The 13,603-nt window shown below is 36.4% G+C and overlaps 1 protein-coding gene across 1 annotated transcript in view; it reads right to left on the minus strand.

Annotated features, from left to right (window-relative positions):
* The window catches only part of LOC106882607 (signal peptide peptidase-like 3), a 344,505-nt gene that overhangs the window by 6,610 nt on the left and 324,292 nt on the right, over positions 1-13,603 (minus strand). Inside the window, exons 14-15 of the mRNA XM_052966894.1 lie at positions 13,088-13,133; positions 7,101-7,251 (exon numbers count right to left, since the gene is read on the minus strand). Coding sequence (XP_052822854.1) covers positions 7,101-7,251; positions 13,088-13,133 — 197 coding nt within the window. The remainder of the gene's footprint in view (positions 1-7,100; positions 7,252-13,087; positions 13,134-13,603) is intronic.

The following is a 13,603-nucleotide window of genomic DNA, read 5'->3' on the forward strand; positions in this document are numbered from 1 at the left end:
GAGCGAACACGTTACAATGAAGTAGAGAAATTTGAAAAGACAACACGAAACCGGTTATTTCTCAAAATACAATGTTTATATACCAAAAAGATTTTATAACATTTTTCTAACATTTTTCTGACATAATTCAAATATATACTTTAACCATGTAACACAAGCCTTCTGTAGTTTTTTCACTCTTATTATCTTTTATATATATATATATATATATATATATACACACATATATATATATATAAAAATAACCCGATGGACAGAGTCACACACAAGTGTTCAACTGCTACCCCCATTGCAGTAGGTCTTCCTTTCATCAAGTAGAACAAACCAGAACTAGCCAACAACATCACAACCATAACAGAAATAAAAGCTGTAGATTAACCTGACAAAGTCTTTCCTATAAACACCATTGCCATAGATACAGATCTTTAATATGAATACTGCCATTACAAGTCATCAAAACAGCAGGCTCACCAATATCACTAAGTATTCAAATTCTTTAAACACAAATTATTGATTTTTTTCAATTCAATCTTATCTGGTAAGAATTTTATCAATAGCTATATGAAAACTGATCACATTCATTGGGAAATTATATTAGAAAATAGGCATTTCTGAACAACATTACATTTACTCTCCTTTTAATTGAATATTTCCCAATAGACAGACTAAACAAAAACATCACTTATAAAAGACCCTAAATAAGTTATATATATATATATATATGTATATATATATATATATATATATATATATATATATATATATATATATATATATATATACATACACACACAAACACATATGTGCATACATATATATATATATATATATACATTATACACACACACACAAAAAACATTGTGTGTGTGTGTGAATCTCAAAATTCTTTGTCTCTAAATTGACAGGCCTCTTATCCCATTGGTCAGCTAACCATAACCTGGAACTTTGTAGGGCCAAAGTTGTGAAAAATCTGCAGCCACTACATTAACAAAAAGACAAAACAGGACAAAAACAAAATCCTGCATCAATAATATGAGATAAACTCTTTGTATGATTGCTAAGAGAGCTTGAAGTGTTCATGGAATTTTCCACAAGGAATATAGCAGATCTACAACTGGCCACATTAATACAACAAAACTGAAATGAGCTCCTTATTAAATGAAATCCTCTAAATTTCTCTAGAAAGTATTGCATTTAACATACCCTACATTATACAACAAGTATGTTTACAAATTTTCCAGTTACAGTTACACACTCTACATTATGCAATAAATCTAGGAACTGCTTATTTAGTTAGATTACCATTTTATGAAGGGCCTCTGTGGGTCAGGTTTCACCATGTTTTAGTTAGATGATTCTTTAGAGTAGAACATTTTGATGCTCTACTACTATCTTCTATAATAGATTTTGGATTGGACTGAGCTTATTTTTCGGCTAAATTGTTCTTATCTTAACTGAGCAAAACTTTGATCAAAGGCATTCCAACTATGGCCATCCATTCTTTGACCCTTTGCCTGTCCTATACATTATACATTTTCCTGTTGTCCATGCACCATATATTATGCACATTCCCAATTTTTTCACCCACCAGAGTAACTTGGGACTTATGAAAGGAAGGCCTTTTATTACTCAGAACTTATGAAATGTGGTCGAATAAAAAGTCTGAAAACAAGCAGTCATGGGCATGGTCATTTCTTTTTTTCTGTTGTTTTTGGGTTTTTGAAGAAGAAGAAGAAGAAGAAGACTAGTAGTGGTCCATATATGCAAGTTTACTCACTCTATGCTGATGCAGTTTGACACTAGGGTCAGGTTTTGAAAAAAAGAGCCAGAAAAGGCATCTGAAAGAATCCTGGCCAAAGTTCTAACAGTACTGCCAATCCATTGTCCTAGATTAATAATTATTTTTATCAACCCTGAAAGTTATTCCAGAAAGAGGTGAACTCACAGCACTGAAAGTTAGAACAAGTAAGTTAGAACATCAGTCTACCTGATGTTCTAAAGACTCTGCCAATTTGCCATCTTAATTAGTTCAATAAATCTAGGATCAGCTTTTTCTAATTGCATTATAGTGATTATCTACTATAATACTCTCGTGTCTTTCTCCGTCACAACATATGAATGAGAAAGCAAGGGGTGAAAAAAAAAATCAAACAGCATTTCAACTCTGTGTAAGTATAGAGTGTGTATGTAAAAAGGGAGGTATGTGAATGTGTGTGTGTGTGTGTGTGTGTGCATTGGAAGTGGAATGGTGAATATTCAATGCTAAAAAGAAAAAGAAAATGGTGTTTCAACTCTGTCTGAGTATATGTGTGAACTAGTGTTCTTTTGTCACACCTCAAAGGACAACCACTAGGTAACATTGACAAGTGTATTAATATGATTTACCATCCATATTCTATCTGTTTTGTTAAAAATAATTATTACAATCACACACATCTACACAAATATATACAAACTTATTAGAGAAAATAATTATTGCCTGAGTGTATCAAGAATATAAAATGACTGTAGCTGAAAAGTATATAATAAATACATATATTTATCTTGTTTTTAATTGCTTCATTCATTCAAACTCCTCTATTCTCTAAAATAATTCTTTCTTGTTTGTTCTGCCCCTACAATGACTAACCTTGTTTCTTGGCTACATGTATATACGTATTTCGTATTTTTCTCTAAAATAATTCTTTGTTTGCTCTATCCCTTAAAATCACTTCTCATGTACGTGGTTGTGACCACCCTTTCCCACCCCCACCACCAATACCAGAAATCTCTTTCTCTTACCGGACATCCAGTTGTCCTTCCCCTCTCTCCTCTTATACTGGTAATCTTGCTGTCCTCTCCTTTCTCCCCCACATCTCAGGACTAACTAAACAAGATAGCAGCCCACTTACTCTCTCTCTTTCTTTTTTAATATTTATATCTGCAGCATCAGTAATGCTTACACCCACAGTGCTCATATTTACAACACCCAAACACTTTCATATACAATGCTTCCTTACTCCCACCCCCAACAGAGGCAACAACCTTAACAATTCTAACATGTTTGAATGATGGTAGGTTAAAAGCAAGAACAACTATTATGACATCTGCTGCCAAACAATCACAGGAACCTTCTTTTCAGGTGCTGAATAACATCTCTCCTTCCCGTGTTACCTCCCATATCTCTTTCCCAGTTTTCAGAATTGGCACTGTAAATGTAGGTACATCCAAAGGTAGGCCTAGTGAGATTGTAGAGACGTGCTGATGTATGTTGCGTACAAGAGGTAAGGTGGAGAAGAGCTTCAGCCAGAGTCCTCACAGGCAAAGCACATAGGTACAAACTCTTCTGGGAAGGTAATAGTGATGGAAGAGGGGATGTGGGCATACTTCTTACAGAGAAATGGGTGGATAAGATTATAGAGGTAGTGAGGGTGTGTGATAGCGTACTTAAACTCAGGCTAGTCTTGCAGAATGGCATATCCCCACAAGGGGGCCTACCACATGAACAAAAGGATCACTTTTATGATATTCTTCTGCAGGCTATCCTCAAAGACAAGTGATGGTGACCTCATCTTTGTGGCTGGAGATTTTAATGGGCATATCAGACAGGAACCTGCTATCTTCCATGGTGTATATAGGGGCCATGGAGTTGGTACCAGAAATGAAGAGGGAACTAGGCTCCTGGAGTTCTGCAATGCAAATAGCCTATTGACCTGCAACACCAACTTCAGGAAACCAGCTAGTGACCTGACAACCTATCAATCAGGTGACTCTGCTAGACACATTGATTTCATTCTCACCAGACAGCAGGATGCATGGTTGCTCTTAAATACAAAAACCCTCCCTGGTGAAGAATGTACCCCCCACCCCACCCAGCATAGACTAGTTATTAGTGACTTTAGACTTGAGGCCAGAAGGATGCCAAAAAGCAGACCAATCTGGAAAAGAAGGATTTGGAAGCTTAACAATCCTTCACATGGTCAGAGATTTAGGGATATCCTTACCGAGAAATTTGATGATAGGGAGGAGGAGCTACAGCCCTGTGACATAGAAGGCAGCTGGGAATTCCTGTAAGACAGCTTGCTGACTGCCACAGGCCAAATCTGTGGCTAGAGCAAAGTCCCTTCCAGACCTAGGGTAACATGGTGGTGGAACAATACTGTAGACAGGGCCATTAGAGAAACAGGTTTGGAAGGCCTAGAAGAGTGGGGGTAGCAGGAGAATGTATCAGATATCCAAAAAGGAAGCTAGAAGACAGGTATATATAGCCAAAGGAGTGGCAGAAAAGAAGAAGTTTGCCAATGTTCAGCTACGTGAGGACCAAAGAACTGAAGTATTTCGGATTGCAAGACAGTGTGTGTGAGAAAATTGTGATGTCACAGGAGAGAAATGTGTTTGCATGGAAGATGGTGCACTTGCTTTTAATGATTCTGAAAAGAAAGAGGCCTGGAGAAACCAGTGGAGAATGAATGGGAGGAGGAGAGTCTGCCAAAGGTTGACCCAATTGAGGTACCAGCTACCCGAATCGACAGTACCCTGGTAGACAAAGCAATTAAGGATATGAAGACAGGGAAAGCACCTGACCCATCAGGAATCATCACTGAGATGTTTAAAATATCGGGCGATGTGGGTTATGGTCTTGTCACCGGCATCATAAATCAGGTAGGTAGTTCATGAAGGAGTCATATCCAATGACTGGTGTAGCAGCACCATAGTCAACTGCTACAAGGGTAAAGGTGATGCTTTAGATCGAAATAACTACAGGGGTATTAAATTATTGGATCAGGTGATGAAAGTTACAGAGAGGATCATAGCCCAACTAATTAGGGAAAGAGTTAGCCTAGATGAGATGCAGTTTGGTTTCGTAACAGGCAGAAGCATCACTGATGCTATATTTCTGGCAAGGCAACTGCAGGAGAAATATCTAGCCAAAGATAAACCTCTGTACTTGGCTTTTGTTGACTTGAAGAAAGCCTTTGACAGGGCCCCTTATCCCTTATTTGGTGGTCAATTCGGAAACTGAGGATAGATGAGCGGTTGGTAAGAGTGTCTTGCTCGAGAATACAACACAGCCTAGTCCAGGAATCAAACCCACTACCTCATGGTTGTGAGCCTGACACTCTAACCACTGAGCCATACGTCTTCACAAGTAGAACTATAATCTAACTGAAAAAGCAGTTCCAAGATCTATTGCATAATATAGAGTGTGTAATTGTAAACAAGCTGGAAAACTTGTACACAGATTCACTGTATAGTGAAGGGTACATTATGTGTAATATCTTCCAGGGAAGTTCAAGGGATTCACCTAACAGTTATGTTGAATTAATGTGGACAGTTGTGGCTTTACTATATTCCTTGTGGAAAGTGAAATACTTTGCATTACATACAGACACACACAAAATCTGTGATCAATTTCCTGTATAAAATCTAAAGAGTTGATCTTTAGATCATTACTCATGTCACCCCCACCCTAATGGCATAATGACCTATATTTTACTTCCACAAAAGTTGACCTCCATATCAAACAAACAACAATCTATCAACTTAATGACTTGCTGATGAGTTGTTTCTCGGGCAACCCACTTCTCAAAAGTGGCTGCCTGTGCCTGGTTTAACCCTTTAGCATTTTAAACCAGCCAAATCCGGTTCAAATATTCAACATGTTCTTGCATTCAAACTGGTCGTATCTAACCTCTCATCCGTAACCTACACTAACATTCTAAAAACAGTCATATCACTGAAATCTCAAAGTTATAAGATACTTCATGATTAATTAATTTGACAGAGTAATCTGAACACTAAAGGATTAAAATATCAATGGACCCCTTCCTAGTTCATTTGCTCCAACAACAATTTCAAAACTCTCTCTCTCTCCCTCTTTATCTATCTATCTATCTATCTGTATCTCTTTCTCTCTTTATCTATCTAGCTATCTGTATCTCTCTCCCCACCCTCTACAGCAGGGGTCGGGGAACTTTTTTAATCAATTACCCTAAAATATATTTATGTCAATGTTACCCCCGTCAAAAAGAAGAAAATCATAGATTCTTTGGATTCAAAAGGTTTATTGAATCTATTCATATGGAGAATACAATTATAAATATAAAAAGTATAAAACAAATGCAATAAAATAAATTAATACCCTCATTATGAAACAAAAGGATTTTTCTAAAAACTTTTTCATTTCAGGTTCACACACCCCTTCAGGTAGGTGGCCCTGCTTGATCTGTAGAAAAGGTGTAGGTAGAAACTCCATAATGATGTACCCAGTGTAAGCTACGGACACATAAGAAGTGCAGCAACATCAAAGGAAGATTAACCAGGAAGATAGCTTTTACGTGTAACAGATGCACAGGGGCAATAAACACCACAGGTGCTCAGAAAACAGACTCCATCACATGCCAGGGGGAGAAACTAGAAGTAGTTGATAGCTTCCGCTACCTGGGCGACCAAGTCTGTAGTGGGGGTGGTTGCTCTGAGAGTGTAGCGACTAGAATAAGAATAGCCTGGGCAAAGTTCAGAAAGCTTCTACCCCTACTGGTGACAAAGGGCCTCTTGCTCACAGTGAAAGGTAGATTGTATGATGTATGTGTGTGAACTGACATGCTTCACGGCAGTGGAACATGGGCCATGACTGCTGAGGACATACATAGGCTTGAAAGAAATGAAGCTAGCATGATCCGCTGGATGTGTAATGTCAGTGTGCACACATGACAGAGTGTAAGTGCCCTGAGAGAAATGTTAGACATAAGAAGCATGGAAAATCCTTGTTCGCAAAGGTAGGTTTTTTTAAAAGGCAGCAACTTTTTGACTGCCTCCTCGTGCCAGAAGAACAATTTCTGCCGTAACAAGGAACACATTTTTTTAAATATAATTTTACTTATGTCTAATAAATCCTCATTACCCCCAAGAATTTCATTTTTACTCCACTTGGGGTAATTTACCCCTGTTTGCTGATCCCTTCTCTACAGTGTCTACCTCTCTGAGTCTCTCTGCTTATTGACAACTGAACATTTAAAGAATATTGAATGTTTCTGCTGGAGAATAAATTTTACTTGTTGAAAAAAAATAAGCTGAAGGAGACAAAAGTTAATAAATAAGGAACAAAGTTAGAGACTCACCTAAAAAATACCCTATTAAAGAGCAATGGAAATATGTGATCTTTTGAATGGTATTGATGGGTTGTGGGATTCCTGCCTCAATGCTGTTCAGCTGAGACTTCTTGTACGCGTCATACCTTAGCACAAAACACAGCAGTAAACCAGGCATAACCTACAAAGAAATTACATTTGCATATATAGATTAGACATTTTCTACACAAGGCCTGCAATATTAGAATGCATTGCAACATAAAACATAGCATGTAATTTAACTACATGATGTGTGGGCAATAGAGTGAGGAAAAGAGAGAGAGGGAATAAAAGAGTGTTTGTGTGTGTGTGTGAGAGAGAGAGAGAGTGATGACCTATCATAGTTACAAAAGAAGTTTAAAGCATATTCTTTCAGCCATCCACATTTTATGTGTCAAACATGTTTTATACATTACAATTTAAAAATAGATGAAAATATGCTTAGGCGTGTGTGTGTGTGTTTATACATATATGTGAATGTATATACATATATATATTTATACACACATACACACACACAATAACACAAACATATATATACACACAACATTCGTATATATATGTACATATCTACATGCACATATATCTATATACATATCAGTTAGCATCCATAAATAGAGAGATAGATGCATACATACGTTCCACACTTACATAATTTAAATATGAATGTGTATATTTACATGTATACATATACACGTGCTTATAGCTGAGTATACATATCATTTATATCTAAAGAGATATATGCTTTGAGTAAACTAAGTAGTTAGCATGCAGCTATTTCATCAAACAGACTTATAGTTAAATATTTCAAATGATTATAGGGGTAAAACTCTCATATATACTTACATAATCATATACCTTCATATACTTCATACATGTATAAGTATGATACATCTAAACACTAATTTGTAATGTCAAAACAAATATAAAGAAGGCTCACTAATAATTAAATAGATATGTAATTATATTCTCTATATGTTTGCCCAAGTATTTCATTAAATGCCATTAAGTAGTATGACACTTATATACATAATTAAATAATGAAATATTTTCAGCATAAGTATTTGCTTTAGAAAATTTGACAAAGGATTTAACAAGTTTGTACATGAATTATATATATCATCATCATCTTCATTTAATGTCCGTTTTCAATGTTATGGGTTGGATGGTTTGACAGGAGCTGGTTAGCCAGAAGTCTGCACCAAGCTCCACAGTCTGCTATGGCATGATTTCTACAGTTTGATGTCTTTTTTAATGCCAACCACTTTACAGAGAGAACTGTTGCCTTTTATGTGGCAATAACACTGGCAAGGTCAATAAATAACTTACAAGAAAAGACTCCCTTCACTGAGAGGTGAGTAGTACTGAGGGCGATAGTGCTTACATAAGCCACTTTACAATTACAATAGATACTGTTCCATACACATAATATAAGTATACGAGAACATATACTCTTTTACTCTTTTACTTGTTTCAGTCATTTGACTGCGGCCATGCTGGGGCACCGCCTTTTAGTCAAGCAAATCGACCCCAGGACTTATTCTTTGTAAGCCTAGTACTTATTCTATCGGTCTCTTTTTGCCAAACCACTAAGTTAAGGGGACATAAACACACCAACCTCGGTTGTCAAGCGAAGTTGGGGGGACAAACACAGACACACAAACATATACACACATACATATATATATGGGCTTCTTTCAGTTTCTGTCTATCAAATCCACTCACAAGGCTTTGGTCGGCCCGAGGCTCTAGTAGAAGACACTTGCCCAAGGTGCCACGCAGTGGGACTGAACCCGAAACCATGTGGTTGGTAAGCAAGCTACTTACCACACAGCCACTCCTGCGCCTATATGACAAAGATAAAATATTTCAAAACAGCTTTGTCTTTAGTTAACATGATTACACGTAAGTTCACTACCATCAATTCATTGCAGGAGAGTTCACCACCATCAATTTACCATGAAGAAAGTTCAATATGAGGAAAGTTTACTGAGAAAATCTATCCATAGTATCTCACCATTAATAGTTAAAAGGTGTTTTATTGAAAAGAAACAAGAGAAAAATTTAAGTTGAAAAATTATGTCAAAAAATTTGAATGGAGAACTTTCCCTGCAGTGAACTTACCGGACATGAGTTGACCCCAACACTTACAGGTTTCACTGTGTAAATGGGTATGTAGGGGTGGATTGCCATCATTCAATAAGGATTCAGTTATTTAACTTAATTACTTGCTCCTGAATTAATATGTAAACAGAGCTGAGCATTCCACAGACATGTGTGCCCCTTATATGATGATGACCTTCAATGTTGTTGAACAAACAATCCCAACTGATTAGGATTCACAGTATGGGTTGTACTACTCAGCCTTTCAATTACTGAATACAAAACATAGCTCAAGAGAGCCCCTGTTCGGGTGACTTTTTTCCCCTGAGTCACCATCTCACTTTTGAATGGATAATCCATTGTAAGGTTATCCATTTACAGCTGAGTGAACTGGAGCAACATGAAGTGAAGTGTTTTGCCCAAGAACACAATGCACAGTCAGCCTGGGAATCAAAAGCACAAACTTGCAATCAAGAGTGCAACACCCTAACCACAGATATGGGTGCCCCTAAAATAGGTCTCAGGCAGAATCAGTGTAACACAGAGTGTGATAAAGTCGCACCTTTTGAATTACAAGTACAATCCATCTGACAAGTAGTTGCTATTTATCAAATGTCATTCAGAAAGAATGGGCTGGCCCATTCAAAATAACATTTGCATAAGATGGCACACAGTGGGATTGAATCTGGAAACTTATGGTTGCAAAGTGAACTTCTTAATCATTTAGCTATTCAGCACCTCCACCACAAGGTTGTTGTGGTGAGATGGCTGATGTGTCTCAATAACTCTGAAGCTACAGTTGTGGCCAAAAGTTTGGAACATTTTTTTTTAAATTAAAATTGTTATGCCTAAGTACAATTCAATTCAAATATATACAGTATATATATTTGGGCATTTGATGTAAAAATTCTTATTTTCAGACCTATGTTCCAAACTTTTGGCCACAACTGTATATCAGCAGAGCACATGCTCCTGGTAGGGCCTCCCATATTGGACACATCAAAGGGTAGAAGCCAGATTAATATTGAGCACCTATTCCTAGAGGCAAAAATGGGTTTGCTTATGGCCAAAGCCCATTACCTAGAAAATAGCAAGTTATAGGAGCATCAACGACAATACAAAACCAACAGAACCTGAGAGAAGAAGGCTTGAGAAGACAACATAGAATGAAGAACAGTGGAAAAAAAGTTATTGATAGCTTATGTTCAATAGAAAGTGAAGAGCTTAAGCAAGTATTTTGCACCTACATGGGTATGTAAATATGAACAAAATAAAAAATAAATAAATAGTAAAAGAAATTATAGGATATATTGACATTCAACATTCACAAAGGGGTATTGGTTTTTGATGTAACATGTAAAAGTTATTCAAATACTGAAAGTGTACACATATCAACCAACAATGTAGTACATGTAAATATGTAAAGAAGTATAAATAGAGCTGGTTTGTCGATGACATTATTAATGCAAATTATAGATAAGTTATATATAGTAGAAGATTAATCTATTAGTGAAATTTAGTTTTGTTTATTTAGTGCATTTCTTGTATTTAATGTGCTAACAGCAAATTTCCACCAAGCATAACTAAGTCAAATCCCAACGCAAAGAATACAATGCTGCCTTTTCCATCCATATATATACAGATACACACACACACACATAAATCATAAGCTGCACACACACACACACCTTCCTCACCATGTCTAGCTATTCCTGTCTCTTTAGCTTTAAATTACTATAAAGTTTCAGCCTTGAGCAGGAGTCATGTATCTAAACTTTAAAACAATTCTATTTTATCTACAATAAATTAATTAATATTTATAAAACTTCTTATTTACTTTCATTTTTGTATTGTGTTTGCAAGACTCATTATGTGAATTTGTATATTGAAACGAATTTTGCTTTATCTAGGGAGAGTTAATTACACCAATATTAATAATGTGGGAATTTTGACCCAGGCCAGCTTAAGGGACATGATGTTGATCTAAGATTTAAGGCTCAAATATATGTTTCCTTTTTTTGTTGTTGTGTGTAGGGAGAATCATTATGCCAATATTAATAACACACACACCAGTTCAATTCATTTCCTTTACTATTACTCCATTGGTTAAATGTCAATCCAACTAACTGATCGTTTGTTTAACTTGTTGGTTTTTATTCTTTGTATATCCATTAAAAGCCTCATCAACTCTAATAAATTTAAAATTTAATTAATCCCCACAGTATGACAGCAGACCAAATTACTAAACAAATTTTTCCCTACCTCAATATTTTTTACAAATGTGTGTGTGTGTGTGTGTGTGTGTGCGCGCGTGCATGTGCGTAAGCTTTCAAAGCTTTTAGTTGAGTATAGTGATTTCAATATTTTGTCTAAAGCTTACATTTTTTATCATGCAAGGGATGAAAGGCAGGTCAACATCAGTATAATATGGTATAACTCAGGTGGAGAGAAGCACTGCAAGATATTTTAGTAATGTGCACCAAGTTTGTTTATCTTGTGCTAACAGACACACACATATCCACACCTGTTTCTATCTACCAAATAAATTTCAATCATACAGCTGAGCTTATACACCGACATTGCCACACAAGTGTGCTGAGCAACCTGTGGACAATACATTGCACAAATCTACAATGACACAGTTGTTGCATTGGACATGATGTTTTACAAATTCATTGACTACTGACCGAGACCTTTGGAAATGTGCTGTGCGTGAGAAGACCCGGCAAGCCAAGTAAGATCGTTGCCAGTGCCCCTGGACTGGTTCTTGTGCGGGTGGCACATGAGATGCACCATTTTGAGCGTGGCCGTTGCCAGTACCGCCTGACTGGCTCCTGTAGGATTTTCGAGCGAGATCGTTGCCAGTGCCCCTGGACTGGCTTGTGCGGGTGGCACATAAAAGACACCATTTCGAGCGTGGCCGTTTTCGTGCGGGTGACACGTAAAAGCACCCACTACACTCTCTGAGTGGTTGGCGTTAGGAAGGGCATCCAGCTGTAGAAACTCTGCCAAATCAGACTGGAGCCTGGTGTTGCCATCCGGTTTCACCAGTCCTCAGTCAAATCGTCCAACCCATGCTAGCATGGAAAGCAGACGTTAAACGATGATGATGATGATGATGATGATGATGATTGGTGAGGGAGTGTTGAGGGAATCACATGGTAAAACAATGTCATTACTCAACTAGTAAATGGGAAGATAACTAGGAAAATTCTTTTCGCTTTACTTTTTGTCTCTCACTCTCTCTTTCTCTCTCTATCTATTTATCTATCTGTCTATCTCTCTACCTACCTATCTATCTACCTACCCCAAGCACAAAGTAATTGCAATTAACAACAGTTTTTGTCACTAATGTCAAGATTCATCGGATCTCTGCCCATGTTACTGTATTAGGTGGTGGATGACAGAATCATCACAGTACTCGGGGTTAAAAAAAAAAACTTGAAGCATTTAGTTAAAAAAAAAACAACTACTGCCAAGAAACATATAGGGTTCATGAAATAAGTACCAGCTATCTACTGAGGTCAATACAATTGACAATTCACCTTCTTACCATGGCCTTGCATCTACACTAGGAAGAAATTACTGTTACTGTTGTTTCTTAAAGCAGTGAGCTAGTATAAACACTAAAATTCTGAGCTAAATGCATTATAGGATTTAGTTACCATTTATTTTCTGAAATGAAATCTGTTCAGAGGATATTAGATCATATTCTCCAAAAATTGGTAAATATAACACCAGTAATTAATACACTGATAATGATTTAATCACCTATGTCTATCTGCAATGAATATCAGCCCTTGACCTGATTAAGATAAACCATTCTTATTTACTATCATTATCGTCATCATCTAGAAATAAAATAAAGTACTTACAATATCTCCTAGTCCCAGCATGGAAAAATGACTGCTGTTCTGCATACTAAAGAGAAAATAATAAATATTGATAAGCAGCATTACAATTTTAGCACGATATACAATATAACATTGATAAGCATACATACATACATAGATACAGTGGTATAGAAATAGGTGAGCAAATGAAGATAACATAGTTTTTCAAAGACAATATGCACTGTAACAAAAGGTACAGCTAGCAATGTTGAACAATGGAATTTATAATGGACTTATAATTCTATGAAATTATTCAATATTATTTGAATTAACACGAAAAATATTTTTATAATAGTTTTCATGTTTTTTTTTTTTGTTTTTTTTTTTGAGCTATAACTTTTGTGATTTAAATAAATTTTACCTCTTTCCAGACATACAGCCCAATATTATCCTCATCTTTAATGTTGAAAAATTTTATTTTAAATATTTACATTAACACTAGGTTTCACTTAGTTTGATCTCTTCATACAGAAGAAACATGCACTAGCAACCCAGAAT

The sequence above is a fragment of the Octopus bimaculoides genome, chromosome 1, assembly GCF_001194135.2.
Source record: "Octopus bimaculoides isolate UCB-OBI-ISO-001 chromosome 1, ASM119413v2, whole genome shotgun sequence".
NCBI lineage: Eukaryota > Metazoa > Mollusca > Cephalopoda > Octopoda > Octopodidae > Octopus > Octopus bimaculoides.